This window comes from Echinococcus granulosus (assembly GCF_000524195.1).
Source record: "Echinococcus granulosus chromosome Unknown EG_S00139, whole genome shotgun sequence".
Classification (NCBI taxonomy): domain Eukaryota; kingdom Metazoa; phylum Platyhelminthes; class Cestoda; order Cyclophyllidea; family Taeniidae; genus Echinococcus; species Echinococcus granulosus.
Window position 1 is genome coordinate 112642 of NW_020170519.1, and position 17986 is coordinate 130627.

At 39.4% G+C, this 17986-nt stretch overlaps 2 protein-coding genes across 2 annotated transcripts; one reads left to right on the top strand and one right to left on the bottom strand. All coding sequences in view use genetic code 11, as the record gives it.

Moving 5' to 3' along the window:
- Positions 1-4737: 4737 nt before the first annotated feature.
- On the top strand, positions 4738-6852 carry EGR_09252 (hypothetical protein; the record flags this gene model as incomplete). Its single annotated transcript, XM_024498501.1, has 2 exons — positions 4738-4836; positions 6727-6852. 2 exons carry the CDS (start codon positions 4738-4740, stop codon positions 6850-6852), a joined length of 225 nt encoding a protein of 74 aa, XP_024347091.1.
- A 7110-nt stretch (positions 6853-13962) lies between these two features.
- On the bottom strand, positions 13963-16503 carry EGR_09253 (hypothetical protein; the record flags this gene model as incomplete). Its single annotated transcript, XM_024498502.1, has 3 exons — positions 13963-14059; positions 14144-14224; positions 16481-16503. 3 exons carry the CDS (start codon positions 16501-16503, stop codon positions 13963-13965), a joined length of 201 nt encoding a protein of 66 aa, XP_024347092.1.
- Positions 16504-17986: the final 1483 nt, after the last annotated feature.

Here is a 17986-nt window from a genome sequence, read left to right on the forward strand (position 1 = left end):
GATGTGAAACTCTAGTCAAATATTCACCTTTTAAAAACGAATTTTGACCATGTTCACTATTTAAATGCGAGGTTGCATCTGAGAATACTGAGAAATTTTATGGATTATCACGTTCAATAGCCTTTTTCAAGAAACACAAGAGCGTAGGCACCAGGATTCACTTTGTCAAACTGCTGATGATTTGCCATTGGGAGGCGATTAACTACCATAGCTCGCATTGAATCTAAAATAACTTAATGAAGGCAAATAAGCAAGCCCTGACTAAAATAACGACGAATTGTAAAGGCTGACAATTGATGCCAAAGCAAAAAGCTAGTGAGAGGGGAAAGACGACGGAGAGGTGGAAAAGGTGAAAAGGAGGTAGCCATGTCGATGGGAACAGGATAGGGATGAATATCATCAAGCCTTCTAAATGTCGCAAATCCACGTGAATGCATGTCTAGGTGCCCACACGTTAAAAAGGAGATACGGTCAGCTGAAAACCGCCTCGAAAGTGGTGATGGGTGCTGCTGTTACATTACGTTTCCGAGTCGTGAGAATATTACGATGGGTAAGGTAAGAGGAGTAAGGTATTCCTCTAAACGTTACGGAAAAAAATTTGACCTGTTTACTTCTTTGTCACGTAGATTAATATCTTAAGTGGCTAAACACATTGGCCGCGAGTGCCTTATGATTAAATCAACCACCTCTGCCAACCTAGGATATATTTTTTCATAAAGGGAGGGAAATTATTCTCAGTATTGTTATAACCGAGGTAGTCGTTACTCAAAACCAGATCAAGAAACTCAAGCAAACTTTAAACAAACGACTTGTGGTTGTATTAATGCTGTGATCTAAGAAATAATCATCCTTTTGGTAGAACCGCACGGCAATTCGGTTGATTGTCAATGACTAGGATATAGAAATTAAGTTTTTTGCTATCATGAAGGAATGAAAGCTGCTAACGGGTTTTGCATCTCGGAAATAATTGTTATAAGTATTTTTGACGATATTACCCTACCTCAGAGGCTACACTTGTCCTATACCATAAACTCGGTATATATAATGGATAACGGCCGATTTGCCGACTTTGGTTCTAAAGATTAAAATTTCATTTCCTCGCTCGGATTTCGTTGAACTACAAAACGACCTCACTAATGAACTAGTAGGTATTTGAATTTAAAAACAAGGTTTTGTAATAAATGTAAGCCTATCAACTCAAGTTTGCATACATTTTCAAGTTTTCGAGTATGACTACGTAAGCATTCAGGTTTCTGCAAATTGTACTTCCTCTTGGTGGCATGGCTCCCAAGCCATGGTAGTAGCCCTTCAGTCATTCCGTACATCGACAAAACGTATTACGCTCTAGTATCACAAGTTCTATCGTCTTCAAAATTGGCCCTGCATACTACATTTTTAGTGAAACTGAGCCACCTTATTAAATCCAAAGTGCAACTACCCTGTATACGAAACATCATCAGCATGTGCTGCTGATGGAAGAATCTGTGAAGACTCTCGGCAAAGGAGTTGAAAATGAAGTCCACCCTTCGCAACTATTTAGTTCTTGTGTTCTGTGGGAAGGCTTTTAACGAATGAAGCGACACTAGCCGCGAACGATCTAAAATGCTCGTTGCATAAATGCCTGCGGTACCCGAATGAGGATGTCGTTCAAGTGGAAACTGGATGCCTTCTCCACTTCTACATCAAATGAATGAAACCCTGATAGATATGGCTTGAGAGGACTAAAGCATGAACAAAGAGGCAAGGAGGAATAGACGCGAAACCCTAACCACCCAAAACTATTTCGATCTCGTTCTTTGCTAAATGACCCTGCTTTTAGGTCGGAGTTCTTGCCACTAGCAGAAAACATACGTAATGACCTGTTACTTCTATTCCTATAGACTTCTTATTCTGCTTCGGTATTACCTGGCAGTTTCTTCGATGAGGCGTTAGGAAAAGCCTGTAAATTACTTCTTTCAACAGTTTAAAAATTAAGTAAAAATGCTTTCAATTGTTAGGAATTTTTGGTTTGCTTACAAATCGCAACTTTTAACTAAACTAGAAGCTAATGGAATTAAATCCACTGACATCGACTGTAATCCTAAATCTCCAAGATTATCAAAAAAGATAAGGCAATAGGTCGACGAAGAGCCTTCGATAGCCATTTTTTACCCGTCACTGGTAGTCTCTGCTGTAGATTCCAACATCACTAGTCCCGTTAACCAGTCACAACTTGCCAAAGTATATTCTGATGACTAAAATGCCGCGACATCGTTTTTGCCACTGTCACAAGATGTTTTTCAAGCCATCATTAATCAACTCAACGATATGTGAACAGAGTTTAAGTCGAAGTGTAAATAAAGCCCGTAGCCCTATTCTTTGGTGTATTAACTCACTTTCTGAAGCAAATAAGAACCTGTTTGTTGCTTCTGGCGTTACTTCAAATTGCACATATCTTCACTAAGAAGGAGTTTGGTATCCACGTCTCAGCCACTACGTTGGTGAACAATCTGAAGATCTTTTCCATTCTACACCTTGTTGGATGGAGCACTGCGATGAGCCTAGTGCTGAATTTCAATATAGGTTCCTTTACTAACCTGCTGAAAGCCGTAATAGACTTCAAAACTTGCTTTTATGAAACAAAGAATTGAGAAGGGAATCCATATAACGGGCATATGAATCACAAGACTCCTTTAATCTATCGTTTTTTTTCAGTAGGTGGATTACTGTTACCACATCCTTAATCTTGCCGGAGTACTTGAGGTGACCGACTCCACTTTTGTCTTTTCCACGAGATTTACCATATCCTTGGCCTCATTATGCACCTAAGGCAACTAAATACGTAATCTTGACTGAATATCTACCCAAACTCTACCATAGCCTGTAGTAAGTTAATCGGTTAAAGGTGCTCAGGTCAAAAACGTGGGTAACTAACAGGGCAGAAGGATGGTAGGTTTACGAATTTGGGAGCATTTCTATCATTACATTAGGCATTCAAACACAAAATGGGTAGTTGGGACATAAATGAGCGGAAAATGAAGGTGGCTAAGTTCTCCTTAAGAGCTAAAGCTTTAAAAAGTGGAATTTGTGAGAAAAATGGAAATAAGTATGTTAATAATCTTACTGTGGACGTAGGTGATTGCCCTTTAGCAAACCACTTCTTAAAATGATTTTTTGATTCCAGTTTAGAAAATTCCCGACTACTGAATGTAAAATGGACTTCTGGGTATGCGGATGTCCAAAATTTTATTTCACTTTACTTGAGTTTTACCAAATCCTACCATTCAAATATCCCACACTTTCACTATAATGTTTTACGCCAACAAATTCAAAATTGACCTTTTCTTTATTGTAAGTGTGTCTGAGGATAATCATGTTCACAGAGGACAGAGGAATCGAATCGAGTAAGGAAATCTGTTTTAGAGTAAGTACCCCAATCCCTTGAATCTCTTCGATCAAGGTGGCATGAGGTCAATAGCTTACGATCGTAATCTACGGTTTTCAAGTAAATACCAATGGTAATGGAGGCAATTTATTCAAATATGACAAAAGATCGAGCCTCAAAGAGACAATAGACCTGAACTGTCTCAGTAAAGCCAAAACTGCTGCTCTTTGTGTTAAATTTAGCCAATGCTGCCACAAATGTGACATCCACACTGTCATTAAAGAAATTTTGAGGCATATGATTTTGAATGGGTTTACACCAATAAAATGTACTCTACCTAATGGGATAGAGACCTGGGTAGGACGGGCATAGCCCTACCCTATCAGCAAGGTAGCTGAATCTTGGGAGACTGGATAGGTTATTGGTGCCAGTTATACCCCTGCAATATGTCTATCATACCAGTACAGTGCGCACGTACCTTGTATGCGACGGTGATATGCGGTTTCTTACAAGACTAGAAACAACCACTGATCTTTGGAATGGTAATGATGATAAAGCATTCTAAATGCGGCATAAGAAAGGCACCAAGCTTCGAAATTAGAGCTTCTGTAAGCCTATTCGCTATTTTCAGGTTTCAGTTTTTGTCAAAATCCATAACAAATGCTGTAAGCGTGTTCCATTTATTCATTCCTGTATGGTTAAATCCTAACTTTTCTGCTAACGCGCCCAGCCAACGAGCTTCAGACAAGTAGCGTTTCAAAGTTCACTCCGAAATGATGTAGACACCCTCAAGAAAGGTATGGCTTGCTACTAGCCTACCGATTCGTCTCTCAGCAATCCCGGTGTGAATCAACTCTATGAGAGATTTTAAGCCCCGCATAACCTCCTCAAACATCTGTCATTACTATTTTAAGGTAATTTTGGTTATTACAATTATTATTCTTAGCTATATGAAGCCAAAACTGGAAAAGGCTGCTTTTAACTGTTTATCTGAGTGAATATGTAGGTTATTTTATCTTTGCGGGTTTATCCACCAACTTGGATGCATGGACATTCGTTCATTCTTATGGCTTGAAGACCATCTCTAAATTAATATCAAGTTTTCATCATCCTGTCATCTCCTATTGCGCATTTTAGGCAACAGTGGTGATGGTGATGAGGGATGCCCACTACAAATGAACAGCCATGATTTTGCTAACCGGTTACTACAAGTTACTGCTAAAAGCAATTGTTGTGCCCAATAAGCTCATTGTATAATATAGTCCAGTGTTGGACACTGACACAAGAAGCAATCATTCTCCAATGCAGCATTTCTTCCAGACAATACGATTTTGCTACTAAGAGGTAGCATTCCTTTATGATGTGACTCCATCATGTCATCTTCGAAGCTGTCCAGCTGTTGTTGGCAGGAGCGAATGGGCAACCGCGGTGAGGAAGGACTAGAAGAGTATGATGGCGAAATGGAGAAGCGGGTTCTTTTAAACTTGTAACTATTTTAATCAAGATTTAATCATTCGGGTCCTTCTTAATAGCGTGATCATTACTCCACTCCTATATCCTCCCACCCTACCCGTACATTAAAAAAGAAATAACTTTTTTCGGTATTGGTATGCCTTGGTAGGCCTTCAGAAACGTCCTAAGACCAGCCACCAATATGTTTTTCTGGTAGTGAAAAAGACCGGTTCAGTAGAACACTAACCGCGATTCAATAAGATCTCAACCGGCCGGTGAGGTTTCGGTAAGGCTACCTTCATGGCCAGAATAGTTTGTTAGCCAGGATTATTATTTGTAATAGATGTAGTTGCCTCTAAGCAGGTCAAGTTCTGAGGTGTTGTATGCCAAAGCATAGTCCATCGGGATGATGTTTCATGCGGGAATGTTGATGTTGATAGTTGTTTTGACTGCAGTGAATAAATGCCTAGGAGATACTAAAATAAAGTGTTTTGAGGGCTCAAGCCCATGGTAGAAGCTTGACTAATCTCGAATCATTAAGGTAACTTTGATTGCAAGTTGGTTTTCTTATGATAATGATGTGAAAAAAAGCAGTACAGAAGTAACTACATGAACACTAAAAATGCCCAAAATTTGTAGGTTTTATAAGGCTGCAAGGTAGTGAAAACGTTCTCACTGAGAAGTGGGGATTAACAGGCAGGTGAATGAATAAATTTCTCTCGGATTTTGGCAGATCATTAACTTTGTTAGCAAAATGACTAAGTAGACTTCACAGACTGGAATTTTTGGCAAAGATCACTGTCCCCCATCTAAAAAATAAATTTATGCTTGTGATTTTGAAAGACTAAGGCAATAGACTGCTTAAAGTGATGAATTCCTTGGGCATCGCAGCAACTAGACCAGCTATGATGGTTTTATAAGTTGTTTTAATGTAAAAGTACCCCTATCAGCAAGACACTGAAAGTGTCAGGTGACTAGGAGCTTAAGCAATGTGAATGGGTCTCCACCATAACAGCATCATGTTCAAATTACGAGAGGCTGGAATGGTTCGGAAAGTCAAATATTCCATGAAATTGCGTATCGTTATGGTAATGTATAGTCAGTACGGAAGTTGGGTCCAAGTTTGTTAGAGCTGCTTTAAGCAATTTATCCCTAACGCGCATGAACTTTTGCTGCCTCCATCTTTCATCTAGTTACACCAGTCGTTTCAATTATTGCATCACTGAGCCGTACCTTTTGATGAGCTTTAATAACATGGAGACCAGTAATTACCATATTGTAATTAAACAATTACTCTCTTTCTTTCAATGGCATTAATTTGGTGAATTACTTTCTTTGTCCAATAATAAAGTGTCAAAGGGAATTCCAGTCTTTGACTGTTAAATCTTTCCCAAATCGATCTTATACATTACAAGGCGACCTTTGCTGATGGAATGTGTCGGAGGGTGCATGCATTCGTGATTGACTTCTCGATTTCTGATTGGCTGATTTCAAATGTAGCAATTGATTAAAACCATTGAGGAAAAAGCCCAGTCACTAATTCAGTTAACTGATATTCTGAAATTTCTAAAAATATCAACTAGCCGATTTCTGCCCATCTATTTTGCTGTTTTTAGCCTAAGCCATCCACTTGCGGCATAATATTTGGTTCAATCGCTTACCAAAACTGGTAGGTAATACATTTTGTGCATTGTACCGCCCCCATAGGTATTTATACATGCGATTTCATTGTAAATTATTGTGATTTGCAATCAAATGGCGTTAATTTGCACAGCTAAGTAGAGCGCAAAATAAGTAATAATTGGCTGACGCTAAAAATATTGAGGAGATAGATAATCGGGTATGTGGAGACATATGGCATCTGTAGAAAGTGGTGTGAATTGGTCTATGATTACGTCGTACCTTCGTAGTGTGCTGTTTCTTTAACTCTCGGTTTGGGTAACGGGCAAATTTCTGTCTCCGCCATAGTGCCTCTGCCCAAAGGGGTAGCCTTCGGACCTTGGAAGCGGCCCCAAAGACCTACTGCTCGTCTATAATACATATTCTGCCTCGGTATTATGTCTTCTCTCGTCTTCAGGAAAGTTCCGAGGCGTGACACCTCTGCAAATGCACCTTCGTAAGTAAAGCTGTAAATAAAAGTGGTTTTGTGTAAGATCCACAAAAGTACTTAGAGAACTGTACAAGTTAAGACCACTTTGAAAGTTAATTAAGGAAATTAAAAGCACCGATGACATCTGATTTGCAGTTAAACTTGTGCAAAAATAATCCAATTTAAGTTCATGCGCCCTTTTCCACCCCACATTTGCATTCTCGCTAGGCCCCTCCAACACTGAGCCAAATATCAAGGACTTGACAGGACCTTACGCAACGTTTACCATCTGACCCAGTGTCCAACTCTACGACACAAACGCTCAGTTTCGCAAAAATGCCAAAAATAGACATATGGGCCATATTAAAAATTTTAAATTGGCAAGTACAAAAGGACGCTTCCAAGGTGGCTTACCCCACCAGCCAGTGTCAAACCAGACTATTGGTAATAGACAGACACTCTGACGTACTTTAGTTTAGATTTTGTGAGTGCATAAAAAGTCACGTACCAATAAACCAAGTTTCTTGTTAATGAAAGTAGAAAAGCTTAAGCATTCGCTTTTCTTAGACTTCAAGCACAGTGCGGTAAATAGAAGCCAAACTGAATTGTAGGGTATAAGCGCTTTAAAGACGACCATACCCTAGCTGTGCTTCTCCCCCTAGTGGTTGAAATTCCACCAACCCTCTAGACATTCTCTACGTGGAATCCCACCATTAGCGACTGCGGATGCACATCCTCCCATGAGAGTTTGCAAAAGATTAATCTTTCCGTAGGAAAGTCCATTCTTGTTAATTATGATCATTGAGTGTCCGAGGCTGATCTTGATGAAATCGAAGACCTATCTATAAGAGAAGTGCGCCAATAAAGCAGGAGACCTTCAAGATAAAGTGAAATTTCCGCTACTCAAAATAAGTCTTGGCTTGACTTAAAATAATAGAGTAGTTTTCAAAGGTATGTGCCACAGTTTTCCAAAAAATGATAGCAAAAGCTTCTAAGTCTGGTAATCTGCGCTTCGTAAATAAGACTGCTTTATTTGAGACACATTCTGGAAGGAATGACCATGCTCACAACCTTTAAATGTATAAAAATAGGGACGGATTGTGCAATAAAGATCCATTGGCATTTGATATCACTTGGTAGTTAGGTAATCAGAGCATTGTTGATGATTTGACACTAAAGATTTCTCATACAGTCGTTGTTCAGTCGCTTTTCAGTGTGAGTATGGGAAAACATTCGAGTTTCATAAAAGACAGAAATGGATATCTGCTCTCTATCTATCCATCCTGAGATATATTTTAATGAGGATTTATAAAGGTTCTAACCACCTCTCATAACCTCTTTTTCCTGGTGTAATAATCTGATAAAAAAACTACTTCATAAAAAAGTCATCTAGATAAATAACATAGCTTACAGCTTTGGAAATTTGTATGAGGGGTAGTTTTGGGTGAATTCGGCCACCTGTTCTAGTGTTCACAAGCTAAATAAAGAATGGAGTTTGAGCCAGTTGCTTGTTCCATACGTGTCAGACATTGTGATGTCTTAAGAATTTTATTTTTGACACACAGAGGTCACATACTTTTGACTTCTAACACTTGGTAAAGAGTAGTGTTGGAGAACCAATGCTTTTTTTGAGTGGGGCTTGGTCTTTAGTTGTGACTAGAGATGTCTGCTGTCATGCCAACATGAGGAGGAGGCGCCGGGTTGAAGATAATGCACCCCGGAACAATGAATGATAGTGTTGATACCACTGGTACACAAATGTTACTGAGGCTGTGATGGTGTGGCACTTCTTTAATGTTCTTTGAGATGTTTGTTTATAGGGTCTTCAGTCTTCTCATGAGTTTAGCCCACCGCACTGTCACTGATGCATCTGCTGCGGTCTTCCGCCCCCTCCTCTTGCCATTGCGACCCTCTCTATTCATCGTTATAAACGAAAGGCGACTTTTCACCCTCTCCAACCTTGACCGCCTTTATACTTTACAAATTGGCCTTTATTGGCACCTTTTTAATAAAACGTCAGTGCGTGAAAGCACGTTGGGTTGACCTCTCTATTCCTGATTCCAGATTTAGCGCCTATTTTAAATCATTATGAAAAAGCCCTGTACAAGAGTAGTGGGTTTGAAGTTAAGCTTTTGCAGCTTTCATCTAACGTTTATATTCTTCAAAATATCTATGTAACATTGGTTTAGCAACAAACTCCGTACAAACGTAGCCATTTGAAAGTAAAGTTAATATTTAGGCTGATAAATATCTCTTCTTTATTTACCCCTTTTAATTAAACTTCACATGATTGCTATGTGCATATACGAACCCAGAATAAGGACCCGCCATAAACTTTACGAAGATTCTTTTGCGAATATGATACTCGGACGTTCCGGTCTACTTCATGTTTGGGATTTCTCTGAGTTTGTCTTATTGACCTACTCTATGCAGACTTATAATCACGATAAAGTCAACGCTATTTAAAGCATTGGAAATATGCGATTAGTGAACAATCCCGAGCCTCTATCAGCCCACTAGCACCCACGTAAGCACACACCGCTATCTTCTATTGTATCTTACTCCTCGGTAAAGAAAGGCGTCTGTATAGATTTCTCAGTCTACTAGTTCCCCCAATTGGCAGTACAATAGGATAGGTGCCCACACACAGAAACTTTAGACTACAACAGCAAATGTCGCTGATTCAAACAGAATTGTAACATAACTTAAATAAATATTTATTTGGATACCAGCAAATGTGAACCTCGTGAATGATCTGATGCCATTGGCTCCCTAGGAGAAGGGGTACATTGAACACGCTTAGCCGTGATATCTGTACCCCTTTATTTACCGGTACCGAAGTAAACATGGTCTCGTTTAATCCATCTGCTTTATCCGCTGGTGAAACAACTGAATCAAAAAAAAGTAACACTGATCCTATTGCAAAAGTTCGCAAATGATTATATGCTTTGATGAAATCCGAGTCACATATATTTTATATAACTACGGATCCCTTAAGTTAGGGCACTTTTTTAATTTTTTCCAAGTTGTAATGATAAATAATGCTTCGTCCTATAAAATTTTAGTCTTTGAATTAAAAACTAAGAGGAATTAATTGTTCAATGCAAGAGCCCACACAATGAAAATGACATAATCCTTTGGTTTCAACATTTTTAAATTATAAGCTAACAAAATTATGCATAAAGTTGTACAGCTTTTAAAAGTTGTGGATTTTTTAATAATGACTGCTTTTACTTCACTATTAAGCAGTAGCTAATTGAGAAGGTCGTTTTGTTTGCGGTAACTCAAGGCAGGTCGGTGGGATTTCATTGCACTTATCAAGTAAAATAGTCGAATAATACTGTTTTTGACTATCAGATAAGACAGTGTACTGCATTCAGCCTATATGCCTTAAGTGACTTTCTGCTAACAAATTTCTTCAAGAGAACCAGAATTTCTCTCTGATTTCAGGCACAAAGAAAAAGTGAAATTCGAAAGATTGATAAAATTTAAAAGTAATCCACCTTTTTTAGTTTTGCCTTACTTTTTGAGGACTATCATTTTGGCTAACAGTTCTAATAATTTTCCTCATAACTTTAGGAAGACTTGCGGTGAAAAGGATCTTGATTAATGCCTCACTTCACTACATAAGCGCAAAAATAGTGGTTTCGCATCGCAAAGCAAATAAGACATGTTTGCTCAAGCCGTAGCCTATTGTTGATTACGGCGACCTATCAAGACATATTTCCTTATGTTAGTTGTTCTGGCAAAAGCGTTTTGTGCAGTTTTTGGTATCGTTATCCCAATAGCTAACATTCCTATTGTTTCACCACAAAGCCAAGCTCTTACGGCAGTTGTCCTCCTTTTGCGACACTTGAACCTTTTATTTAGCCAATTGGGTCATATCTGCTACTCGTTTAGATTGTTTTTCTGCCTCTACCAATAATAAGCCGCTTTGGGTTATACATAAAGGTGTGATAAATCCCTTTTAAGCCTAAAGAAATTACAGGGATAGAACTAATTCCAAGATAATGAAACGGCGGCTGCACAGGCGGAGACAGAAGAGCAGAAATAATCATTCTACTACCCCATTGTAAGTAATAACAAAGTAACTGTCGAGATACATATTTAAGGGTCTAACAAGCTTTAAAAAGTTGCCGGAAAAAAGGTAATACTTTTATATTAATATATTTTGCACCCCTTAATTTAAAATCTGCCAGGTATCTCAATTATTGCAGTAGCTCTCATTTACTTCAAGTCTGCAGCCACTAACACTAACACTAAATCACCTAATCCTCTGGCCTTGATTTTGATCAAATTAAATCCTGTGAGTGATAACCTATGGTTCATGATCAGATTTTAATGGAAAGGGTTATCAAATAAGAAACATAAATTATGATTGTTTTGGCTAGCTCACTAACGGTACTCCTCGGTTTAGAGAACTCTAAATTTATAACATTTTGATAAACTTACGCAGCTATTTATGAGCCATTTGTTCTACTTTTAAGGAAAGAGTGTTCGTATTTTAAGAGGTGAAAGCACCGAGTCCCCATCAACCCAGCAACTTTAAAAATTAAACATCTATCCTAACGGTGCCCCATATAAAGACGTTTTTGGTAGAGTTCACGCTACTTAAGTACGCGTCAAGCAGTCTTTTAATAAACTTTGAGTTTTAAATTAATTCTGTAAATGGTGTAAGATGATCGCCAATAAATTCTTTAGCCGTGCTCTGCTACTTATATCTATTTAAGTAGCTTAACAAAGCACTAGTGATCAGGCAGCCACTTCTAATCAAATACTGATTCGTTAATAGTGCGAATCTATACTTTTGCAAAATAGACTCCATTCTTAAAATGAACGCCCAAATCCCTTAATCAAGTGGTTTTTAAGGCCTTTATATGAAAATGAGCCTTATGCTAATCTTACGCAAAAGGCTTACTTACTTTCTTAAATGTTCACTTTCCTGTAAAAATGCACTGCGGCAATGTTAAAATGCCAAATACGGATGCTGAGATGAGCGATAAGAGGTTCTCGGGGTACAGATTTCGAATTTGGAAAAAGAAGAAACAGTGTAACAGGCACACCAATGAGGATCAGCATACGTACTGACTGCATTTCCGATATTCTCAAGTCTATATTTTTGCCGATATATATGGCTTTTAAGACTTGCCTTATTGTATGTTTTAGCCTAACTGCTCCTAAGCTTTCCTTTGGAGTAATCAGCATGCAGTTTCATAGCTTCCCAGACATCCTAACTACTAATTAGAGACCATTCTGTTATTTTGGTGATGAAAATGAAGAAACGTGCATAGATCCCACAAAGAGCAAAGGACATTATTCTACATCGCCGTCATGGCAAATGACTTTAGCAGAATTGGTACAATCAGTGACTTCTACCCATTTTGCTCAGTTTGGTTTCCTTTTCCTTCTTTGATTTTGCTACCATTGTTGTCTGTAGTACCAAAAGAAGGCACTACTTCCATTTTTTGTCGCACGCTACTGCTGCTATTTTTCTTCGAAAGAATGGCTGCCCACCCAGCTAGCCGCGACAAATAAAATATTAGGGGTCTCCTTGCTGGGGTGTTTTGCCACCAGATTCCATGTTCTATACGAGTAATGTGTGTAAACTAGTTAGGGTCATGAAGCACAAAATAGCATAAGTAACATCTCGGGTTGTCACTGTCATAAATGGACAGAGAAAAGTATCAGCGTTCATCACAATGAATAGTGGCAAAGAAGACTACTAAAAAAAGAGAGTGGGCATGAATGTACGAGAAAGAATGGAATGGAAGGTGACTTTACCTCTACTTTGCAGCGTGAGTGCCATTCTTTGACAGAAACGTGAAAAAATAGGAAAAGATATACATAAATTACGAAAAATGCTTGGATTTCGTTAGTACTTTTCTTAATAAATTTTTCGGTCAAAATTAACTGTTTCTTGATTAAAAGTGTATTTCGAAATAAAGAATTTACCAAGAAATGTACAGATATATATGCTGCCACATTTAAGGCAAGTTTCGATACCCTCATGCAGATTTTGAACTGTAAATATCCCTTTTAAGGAAGAGGAATTAGTAAATGACTTGCTCACCTGGCTGTGGATATTCCAGTTTTCTCTATGCGGTGAACTATGACCCTCTTCACCCAGTGAAGTAACAGCTTGCTTACTAACACCACCGCAGCAGTCTGCCAGACTAAATTGTCTCCACTACGCCCACTTTCTCCCTGCTGCAACACCCTGCCATTTCGGCTTGAGGTTTCAACGAATCCCCACTTTTTATCCATACAACTTCATTGCAAAGGCTTTCATTAAATTGTAGCCATAAGCACGGCAGGTCACCTTATTTAGATGCATGGACATGCGTTTGTCAAAGCCATTCGACTCTGCACAATCCTCTAACCCCGAGGACATTTGTAGACGCGCCTTCAATAATCAAACGCCAATTTGGAAATGCACTCCCCATCACCAGAAATTCCATTCGTGGATCCTCTGAAACGAAAGTGCTTGTAAAACATACCGATGATATGAAGCTTTATTCAGCCACCTTGAAGCATCTTACATGCCAATCAGATCTGAACGCGTGTATGGCTATGCGCCATTGTTCAGAGAATGCCGGATAAACCACAGAGTGGATGGCCCAATGAAAGGGCTTCTAAACTAGGATGCGATGCTGCTCTAACTGGTCTACATCGCATTTTGCGACAAAATACCTGCAGTTTTTCAGATAACTTCAGCTACTCTGACCCCATTATCTTCATGGACTACTCTGTCGATGCATTGGAGCCCACAAACAGACCAGTGAGTCGAAAGCAAACCAAAGAGTTGTTGCTCTGCTTTACCGTTTCAGATAGGTATACGGCTGCAAACTGTCATATTTGTGCCAATTTTGCCGAATTCTCAATCAATGGGTTAAGGGATATTGTTTACTTCGACGATTCGCACCCGGGGATGCAGTGGTAAACTCCCTGTACCGCTGTGATACTCAGGCCCCCTTCTCAGGGAGAGTCCTTTGCGCTCCTGACGGTTCGAACACATAGTCCACCCATCTGAATTGCCACATCCTCTTGCATAGAGACTTTAAGGAGAATTTGATTGATAGTTCGTTGGTGGCAACGCTGAGTCAGCAGAAATTTGATGATTTTTGATCCATGAAGGAGACAGTACAGTTGGATAACTGAAATGAAGCATCTGGTTAATGGGCACTATGAAATAGGACTGCCAGGGAAGCCGAAGGAAACTTTCTGGAAGAATATCTTACGCCAGCCCTGCAGAGGTTAATGAACGTCTAAACATTAATGGATTACTTAAATCAAAGCTCACCATAAATGTGAGTAATTGCCTAGTCAAGGATAATGTGTTAAAATTGGTGTTTGAGAAAGAACATAGTCAGGCTAAAATGCAGCATATGCATCTCCAATGTCGTAGAATTTATGAGCATCGGACCGACGTAGGAAGCTTCACTCTTTCAAGCTTCAAGACTAGGTATGTCGATGACGGAGACCTACGCTGGACGCCGCTTCTATTTGGATCAAGCCGTCCAGTGTCTCGGCACAACCTTGCTTGTCAACCACTAACATGTGAAAACCTGGTGTTAAAGCTCTCAAATTGTTGGTAACTACAGTACACAGTACCAGGTTATTTGAGGTCATTCTACAGTCAAGAACGCAAATAGTTTTACCGTAAATGTTAACATTAACAGTCCAGCAACCAGATCACAGAACAACTTCCAGCAAATCGCTTGGTTTTAGTGCATTCAGGCTATCCTCGTTGGTGTAGACCTCTTTAGACCGCTGTTGGTAGTGCGTTGCAGGATATAAAAAGCCTGTGAACGTACCTTAACTCGCCTCTCAAGCACATCGGCTACTTAAATTTAGCCTATCCCTGAGATACCGAGTTTATTTTGCCGGTATTTCAAGGTGCTACCAAGGATGTCTAGTAACCATCTACAACGATAGTGAAAACAATTATCTGACCCACGGAGGAAATGAGTTTAGAGTCGATGGCATTGCCCCTAGTTACGATAGTTAAAGCGCTATGGAACATCATCAAAACGCAGCCATCACTGGCGTAGAAAAAATTTTACGACCAAATCCACTCATGGCACTTCCCCTTCTGATTGGTCAACTGACGAAAAACGAGGTTTTCTCAATAACAATTTGCAAAGGAGAGAAGTCCTCGGATGACATCCCACCAGAATAATCATTGGATATGTCTCAGCCTCTGCATCAATGGCTAAAGGAATGGGTGTGGACAGAGCCTCCTGGAGGGCATGCCCGAGCCCCAGCAGTGCGCCTGCGGACAAGTGATACCATCCCATTGCAAGGCATAACAGCAACTCTACTGACCCCCTCTCTCGATCGCCAAGAGCTTAAACGGCCGACGGTTATTAACTTCCGTTCCCACCAGGCTTTCACTCCCTTTCTTTCTACTTCTTGTTGATTGAATCGCTGTTTACCGCTGAATTTGCATTGCCGCTAATACCTCTCATTATTGGTCTCCCATAAGATTCAACTGCATATTGGTCTGTTAGTTCCCTGCATGCAGTTGTGTAATCACCGCATCATTAAAGGATCACCACCAACATTACTGACGGGTTTTTCCACCTGAATTGTTTTGCTGCCCAATTCTCCGTTATGCTTCCGCCATGTGTGAACCGCTGAGAAAATATTGCCTCTCTAAACCCTAAGATCTCACAGGAGAGCAGGATATCATGGCTGCAAATGAATAGAAAAAAGCACCACCACAACAAAGGAGGGTACTAAAAGGAAGGCAGACGAGATACGTATAAAGAGATGAATAAGAATATGATAAAAAGTGTTTTTATCTCTGGTCGGCAAAGAAACTCAGCTGCGTAGTTTATCAAAATTGAATTGGGAGCTTTTGACAGTCCAACAAGGCAGTCATATTCGCTTAGAAAAACCTGAAATAAGAGCACAGACCTCATTCTGATTGATAAATCGAGACCTCTGAGTGTGGCCATAATTGGCACGGATAACCTGAGAAATATTTCCACGATAATGGCGACCTTGAACTAAAAGAGAAGATTCACTAACGTGGATCGATAACGCGCTCGCAGCCAAAGACAAGAAAACAGAGGTGAAAGAAAGCAGGCAGTAAAGTAAAGCACATCCATGCATACCAGTAGATTTCTAACAAGAGACAACCTGACCGCATCTGATGGTTATTTTGCAGCAACCTAAATCCCAATCTCCTCCTTGTATGATAAGGTCATGGGCATGTATATGGACTCTGGGAATTGCATCCCAAATTGTCATATACCAGCGTAGCTGCAGATCAGTTCAGCTGATTTGGCTCCTACATTAAGTGCCGAACTCTGAGTATTCCCAATGGGCAAGAAGAAGCAGATACTAGCCTTCACATTTATTTTGCTACTTCTCACAGCAAAGAACAAACTAACAGAAGATCTTATCCACGGCCAGTGTCAGCAAAGAAGCCTGGATTAACTACAGCTCCGTTTCACGAATGGAAGCGTGGAAAGAACACTAACAGCTCCCCCTACTGTAATTAGTGATGAAGAATAGGGTGAACTCACCTTTTAAACCACTTTCGGAATCGAATTCTTCTGTAACACTACCTCGTTTTCAATGATATATCCATTGCAATTAGGTACGCGCGCAAAGCAAAGCACCGCCTCATAGCACAGAATTATGAAGTAAAGTCATACGAAACCAATTTTCTACAGATAAACAAACAGATTAGCAAGATGCAAATTGACCAACGAATGCTGCCTCCTTTCAAAATGACGAAAATATCACTTCTCACGACACCGTAAAATATACACACCAATGTGGACAACCAAAGAGGCGCCCCCAATTAAGGTCTTTTATAATTGTGTCTAAAAAATGATCCTATTTCACCGAAAATGATCCAAAGCACCTCTGGGATTAATAAAAATTCAGAGCGGCGAGCAAAACTTATTAGAGAACGACGGTTATGCTGCTTTTTTCTTCCAGTACTGAAATATTACTTTCGATTCCATTTAAATCAAATATCTATTGGACAGCAGAACAACTTCTAAATTATAGGCTAGAAAGCAAATTTTAGTGGGTTTTGTGTCTTTTTGTCTCTAATATTACGGCCATTGTGCCAGTTACTTGCTTGTCACACGACTTTTCCTTGATGTTTAATTTACAATAAAGCCTTCTACATTACTATCGTACAGGTTTTTTTGAGTGTCATGAATTCTGTCATGGCAAATTATCGGGACTTCAGTAATCGCTTTTTATATTTATCGTTTTCATTAGCGATCTAGGTCTTTAATCCTAATGCATAACAGTGGAGCACCATCACACCCATTGCGGCTTAAATCAGAAAAATGGAAATTGGAGTATTTTAACATTATTCATAGGACAACTTGAATGGGAAAACAGTCATGAGTATTATCATGGTCGGCTACATCGTGATCATCCACCTTGCGATGGCAGTTCCAAAAAAAACCACTTTTGTAACCTCTTTCTGCCTTTATTCTGTTCCTTTTTGTTTTCTATCTGGAAAGGATAGCGGCAAGGTCAAATATCGTTGAGTCCTTTAAAATATAATCCACACTCTGGGATCCCAATGTGGAATGGGTTTGCATCATCGCGATAATTACCAACTACATATTTCAAAATCCGGTTCTCTACTGTTTCCTCTTTTTCGAAATTTTAGTGGCTGGGAATGTCCTCAGTTGATTTTCAAGGAAGCAGTCCAATCTAACCGACATCTGTGCATGTTATGTCTACACCATAGATTAAATATATGTACTGGCAATAGTCCTTACAGGCTTCTCTTGTCCTCCTAGTGGAGTTGAAAGATAACTAATTGAGGGTGATGGTGAGGAAGTTTTTAAAAATTGGGAGTGTTTAAGTCCCAAAATAGCTAAAATAATCATTGTGTGAGACTGGTTTGAGTACTGACATAAATGAGTCGAAGTACGTGTACTTTTCCTTCCCAAGTAGCTGGATAAAGTTGACTATAAATTTGTCTCACTAATTGTATTCAATAAAGAAAGGTAAATATATAGCAAAAAAGCTCAATTTCACCCACATCTACATTTATATCTAAAAGGGAAGAATAAAACCCTCCTACCATTACCTTTTTG